The sequence below is a fragment of the Diceros bicornis genome, chromosome 22 (genome assembly GCF_020826845.1).
Source record: "Diceros bicornis minor isolate mBicDic1 chromosome 22, mDicBic1.mat.cur, whole genome shotgun sequence".
Lineage (NCBI taxonomy): Eukaryota > Metazoa > Chordata > Mammalia > Perissodactyla > Rhinocerotidae > Diceros > Diceros bicornis.
In genome coordinates this window covers 20,718,503-20,724,825 of record NC_080761.1, presented here as the reverse complement: position 1 = coordinate 20,724,825, position 6,323 = coordinate 20,718,503, and the positions used below count along the sequence as shown (strand labels likewise).

At 35.9% G+C, this 6,323-nt stretch overlaps 1 protein-coding gene across 1 annotated transcript in view; it reads right to left on the bottom strand.

Annotated features, from left to right (window-relative positions):
• Positions 1-3,446: 3,446 nt before the first annotated feature.
• Positions 3,447-6,323, bottom strand: part of ALDH1A1 (aldehyde dehydrogenase 1 family member A1) — a 55,543-nt gene continuing 52,666 nt past the window's right edge. The window contains exon 13 of the mRNA XM_058565301.1: positions 3,447-4,047. Coding sequence (XP_058421284.1) covers positions 3,975-4,047 — 73 coding nt within the window. The 3' untranslated portion in view covers positions 3,447-3,974. The remainder of the gene's footprint in view (positions 4,048-6,323) is intronic.

Below are 6,323 nucleotides of genomic sequence, written 5' to 3'. Positions count from 1 at the left end.
TTGACAAAAAGTAAAAACTCTAAAATCCTAAAACTCTGGTGAAAAGATATCAGGATTGTACCATGTCAGCCTCCAATGAACATTTTTATAAAACTCAGAGATGTCCATTTAAAAAAAAAAACAAACAAACTGAATGCATGTGAAACTAAACAGCACATGATACAATAGTAAATGTGTGAAAAGCATTGATATACCTTTGGCATAGATACTTCATTAGGCAACGAAGTTGTCTTTCTAGGAATTTTTGAATTGTCCTAAATATTTATGAATGTTTATGGATGTGACTATTTTTCTTTGGGCTGAAACCACCTCCCAGAATCTAGGGACCAATTTAGAGACATGATAATCTCAAGCTTCTACTGAGAATTCTGTGGCCTTCCTTTCAGAGAAAGAGATACCATCTCTACTCTTCCACAGAATGTCAAAGTGATAATTGAGCTATTTCTCTCTCATTTGTGTCTTGACTCAGGATGATATCTTCTAGAATACCACAGTCTCAGCACGTTTCGAGAGTAAGCTTTTACTGGCGGTCACTGAATTTTGGTAGCCAGGGAATTTAGCTATCATTGCCAGTTCTCCTTCCATATATTCTTTCACCATTGAAATGGGAAGGATCAAACGCATCTCCAGAGAACATAAAAAAAATCCCAAGATAAATCAGTGTGGACAACAATAACAAAATGGAGTAATATATGTCCAGGCTTCTAAAATGGAGCTGGGAGGCCATTAAGGAAATAGGGCTTATGCACACACACCATGTCTCTACCCAGATAGAATGTAACTTTTGAACTTCACTATTGTCATCCTGACCTTCTTTCAAAAAATGTGCTTACTCCCATAGATAAGAACTTTTTGCCTTAGAGATGGCTTTAGCAACCAATCACGTATAGCCAATAAGTTACGGTTGTTGCCAGCACCGACCACAAATTTTGCAAAACAACCTGTGTAATTTCTCTCATTTTGCCTTTATAAACCCTTGCCTTCTTTGTCTTCCTTGGATGTACTTTTGGTTTGCTGCCAAGGTCTATGTTTCCCTGGTTTGCAAACTGTATAAGCAATCAAGCTTTCCTAACTGAATTCTTGTATTCCAGAGATTTTTGTTGACATCAGCAAATGAAATTCTAATTGTGAACTTGTGTTTCATGTGAAAATGTAACCTGGTTATTTGATATATTCTGAAAAAGTTACCAAAAGATAAGAGTTTAGTTGATGGTACATGTGCACTTCTAAAGGTCCAAGTGAAATTAGATGCCAAAAAATTACATGCATTGCCTGAGGAAAAGGGTCTTTTGGGTTCATCACTCCCTCCCAAATTATGTGAAGATATGGCTAAAATTCCCTACTTTTGAGTTACCTCTATTTTCAGTTGGCCACAAGAATTAAAAAAAAAAAATTCCCCATTTCTTCTTGGCTATTTCAAAACAAATCCGGAAGCATGTGTCCTGAAAAATAAATGATAATAATAAAAAAGGACACTAGACATTTGAGAATCCATATCTGACCCCGGACGTTACCTCTGCCTCAAAAGTTACTTCCAGTCTCTGTGACTTAGTTTGATTTTCCTGGAGATGAAAATACTTTCTACCATGTGGATATTGAGGACAATGAGATCATATTTATGATTGTAGAACTGAATTCTTCATGATAAGATTTCATATTGTATTTCATATAGCACATGGGCTAATAAGATACCCTTTAACTTTTCAAGGTTTTAAGAATTATTGCCAGTACGGCTTTATAAATCGGAGGAAAAGGAATACAAATAATGTCTAGAGAGTCAAGATGAGCCAATATTAAACAGATATTTTCTGTTTAATCCTGTAATGTCTTATTTATGCAATGAAGATTTAATTTTCAAATATTTAAACTTGCTTCTGGCTTTTGTCTTGTTCTGTGTTCACCCCTCTTTGTTATACATTTAAAAATGTTCTGGTGAGATGCCATTACAATATTAACTTGTCTACCTATTAATTTATCTACGCATGGTTTTAAACAGATCTTTTTATAGTGTAGACACTGTCTGGTTTTTGGAAAACACAACCCTCCTCTGTATTTGGATATTTTCCCTTCTCAATGTCCAAACATCTTTCAGTTCTCCCTAAGACTTCAATTACTCCAGTTTTCAAAATGGTAGAATTATGTCCCAGATCTCATAAGATAGTCCAGATTGCAAATGTTACATAGGCCCATACAAGTTTGGGAAACTCTTGCAATTGGAGTTGAAATTATTTCAGGTTAAGAAGCTAGAATTTCATTCATGCACACATTGTTGCACTCAACTGTGGCAGCTATTATAATGTCCTAATAACAGTGTCGCTGAGGTATCCATTAATGTAAAATGATAAACTTAATTATTTATACAAAATCTGAATCTGAAAAAAATGTTATCCTAAAGATTATTAGGCTTAAATTTTAAGCTGCTGAACTAAGAATATTTTAGAATAAGTACAGTAATACACACAAAAATATTCACTTATTTTACTTGAGCTTAATCACTTCCCACATGGGAGCACAAGAAGTGGAAGGTCTTTGTAGAAGGGCATAAATATGTAAGTATGGTCCAGTTAGTTTTACAGAGGACATTTTCCCAGCTGCTTCCCCTTGATCCCCAGATCTCTACTCTGAACCTTCAGTGCTATCTTGTTGCGTACAACGGTATCTTCCAATGTGGGTTTCTTAATGTCGATTGGTATTAAATGAGAGTGAAGGGAAGGCAAGGTCTCCAGTCAGATAAATTTAGAAAAAAAAAAAACTGTACTAAACAAAACTAAGCAGGTTGTAGGGCTTCTCAGATTCTAGAATATGTCAATGTGCAATTTGAAACTTAGAGAGGGGAAAATATTATATAAAATTTTTTCAAAATTTTTTTCAATAGAACATGTCCTGAGAGACTATGTTGTGGAACTTCTTTTCTCTTTATTCACTGCAAATCTGCCCATCATTAAGGTTCATATCCAGTCAAATTGCCGTCATGAGGCCATTCCCAATTCCCTCAGTTATAGGTCACCACTACCCCTTTGGCACCTAGTGCACTCCTCCAGTTCTTAGAATTTTCATTTCTGTTATACGCCCCATCCTTTTTTGTTTTTTAGATAGCGTCTTTTTTCTCCACTAAATTAAAGCACCTTGAGATAACGAACCATCCACTATCCACCTGTTTTCTACAACACCTCACATGGTGCCCAGAACTTTGTAGGAACTCAGTAAAGGCTTGCCGAAGGCCTGAAGCCATCTATCTCAAATGTTTGCTATTGATTTCAAGAATTCCTCTGGAAAATAAAATACGTTTCTTTATCCATTTGAGAATGAGTAGATTTGACTTTTAGTTTTAAATGCATCTTTATGCTCGATTTAACACTGTTTTTGAGTGACAGGGAGAGTAAATCACCATAACCAAAACTTCTACTTAAAAAATTCAAAGATAACAAGAATCATGCAAGGTTGTTTTTATTAAGCTTTATGTTTAGATTACAGCTAAATATTTCAGGCATTACTTCATTTGACAAGCAGACATGGCATTCTAGGCAACATTTCAACAAACTCCAAGGACTTCACAACTACTGGGAACAGAGCACATCTACTCTGCAGTTAACTCTGCAGGTATGGTAAGTATTTCAAGGGGTTGTTAAGAGAAAGAAGCTAAATGATAACTGGTCCTCTTCTATAAAAGGATCATCCTGGACAAGTAGCTACAAAGAAAAGGACATGAGTATTACACAGCTTGAGAGCTTGCATCCAAATCTGTTCATTTTATTAGAAAAGACTTGGGGGTCATATATCAGAAGGTAAATGATTCTTTCAGAATAAGCTACATGTCAAGTTTTCTATGTGTAGTATTAATGCTAATATGATCTGCTTATGTTGAAAGAAATCAAGAAAAGAACAATTCTATATTTAAAATCCACTCTAGTATATTAGCAACTGGAGGAGATGCTCAGCCATTGAGAATTCTTCTCTCCACTCTTGTAGTTTCCTTATGAGATCTTCTGAGAAATTTTCACCGTGACTGTCTTGACCTCTGTGTATTCATGGAAACCATATTCTCCCCTAGAGAGAGGGGGGAAAAACCCACAGCATTTAGCACAGCAGTACAAGTGTGCTATCTTCCATGATTTGGTGCAAGTTTGTTCTTGCTTATCTGGCTGGGGACAATGGAAAACATTTTCTGTGTACAGAAGCATTTCAAATAGTAGCCAGCCAACCATAACATATCTGGTCTTATACAAATCCCCTTGTGGGGAAAATTTTTAAACATTTTTTTTGCATTTTAAATGATAATGTACACACAGTTGATTTTCACAGAAACTGTCCATTTTGGACACTGTTCTACTTGACTATACACACACACACACACACACACACACACACACAAAACCAAAAACCAAAAACAACAATTCATCCCATCAAGAATTTTATCATTTCTAGTTTAAGTTCAAATAAATAAGACGGATATAGTACAAAAGGAGTAGTAATATATAATCACTCAAGTAGCATAGAAAAACTGTGAATTCAAGTATAGTTTAGCTTAGCATATTTACCACGTGTGATTGGCTCAGAAGTGATGAGGGGGCTAAAAACGACCATGCTTCCATTTTCCTTCTAACATGCCCCTAATCTGGCTTGAAACAAAATATTTTCTAGCTGTAGTTTTAACAATATCTTTTGCTTCTTGATTCTTAGCCAAAAAAACCAAAAAACAAAAAAATACAATTAAACAAAACCTGATCTTTTATTGTTAGAGTTTTTTTCCTTTCTTTTTTATTTGTTCGTTTGTTTTGTTTTTAAGAGTGGGAGAGCATTCACTGGCCTGAATTCAGGCATTTGGGCTTTTTGTGGTTGTTGGGTTTTTCTATTAACACAACTTCTGTCATTTGCTTATATAACTGTTAAATCCAACTCAAATGACCAGGAATTAACCTGAGTCAATCAATAGGACGCTAGAATCTTGTTATTAGGTTTATTGAGACCTCCTACCAGTTTTGGAAACTGACTGTGATTTCCCTTTTGTTAAAGAGACAACTAAAAAGATTAGGCTAAATTATACTCTGTATTGTTTTGATGAGAGGATTAAATTGCATGTACATAAGAGTACTCTTAAAATCATCACACTCATGCACATGCAGGCTTACAGAGGAAAAAGATCTTGATCCTTTTCTACTCCTCCCTTGTGGTGATGTAGACAGATATGCAGAAGACATCTTTTTCTCCTGGGTAACTTAATCTTCTTACACTGATTATTTTCTTTGGCCATTAAGCTTCTGAAAATACCTTCTAAAAGCTTCAATGAGCATGTTCTTCAAAGTAATTAAAGGGTTTAGACTCAGTTGTCTGAAACCCATTAAAGGATAATATTTTAGTAAGTATTTTATCTCACAAAGTTAGATAAATTAACCCATGATTTTTGCCAATAGGCTTTCCATTGTATTTTGGGTTACAAGGACACTTGAAACTCTCAGAAGAGTACTTAGTGTGATTATTGTCATACTCAGGCTGAAATAAGTCCTGCTCCTCAATATTCTGATGCATAGACATCCCTATGTCTATGATACAACACAAAAACATCTGTGTACATTTCTCTTCATCTTACTGGTCTGTGAGTTACCAGCTCCGTGCTTCTAATATCTTCAGGCACAAGTGGACCAATCACCTGGGACCTGATTCAAATGCTAATTCTGTTTCAGTAGGTCCAGGGAGAGACCTGAGACTCTGCATTTTCAACAAACTTCCAGGTGACACCCATGCTTCTCAGCCACAGTCCACACTGTAGTAACAAGGTACTAGTAACAAGTTACATCTGTTTTTCACTCTGTATCCAGAAATGAGCCTGGCACTAATTAAGTAGGCATAGAGGAATGTTTACTGCACTGACTTGGCAAATAAAATCAAGCAAAAAATATTGACATCAGTTCTTTCTCTAAGCCCAGTAGTTTCCAACACTTTAACTCTCCCGTTTTCTGAAAGGGACAGGAGGAAAGAACTATCTTGTGAGGTGCTGAGAGCCAATTAAGTTTGAAATGGCATACTAGTAAAGTCTCAAGGGACCTATGTTAACCTAAGTAAAAACTAGTGCAATTACACCAAGGGAGGGATTTCTGCCATGTAACTCATGCCAGGGTCAGCATCATGATCTGAGTTGCAAATTCAGGTCTGGGCACTCAGCATCACCACCATGCTGGAGTCTGCATACCACTATTTTTGGCTCTTTGAGGCCTCTGTTCCCAACTGATCAATTCTGCCTTTCTATCTTTGAGGATAAATTGTAATTGAACTCTTGGGAGTCATTTGAGGTTATCGCTTCAATAATTCTCTTTAAACCTCTTGCA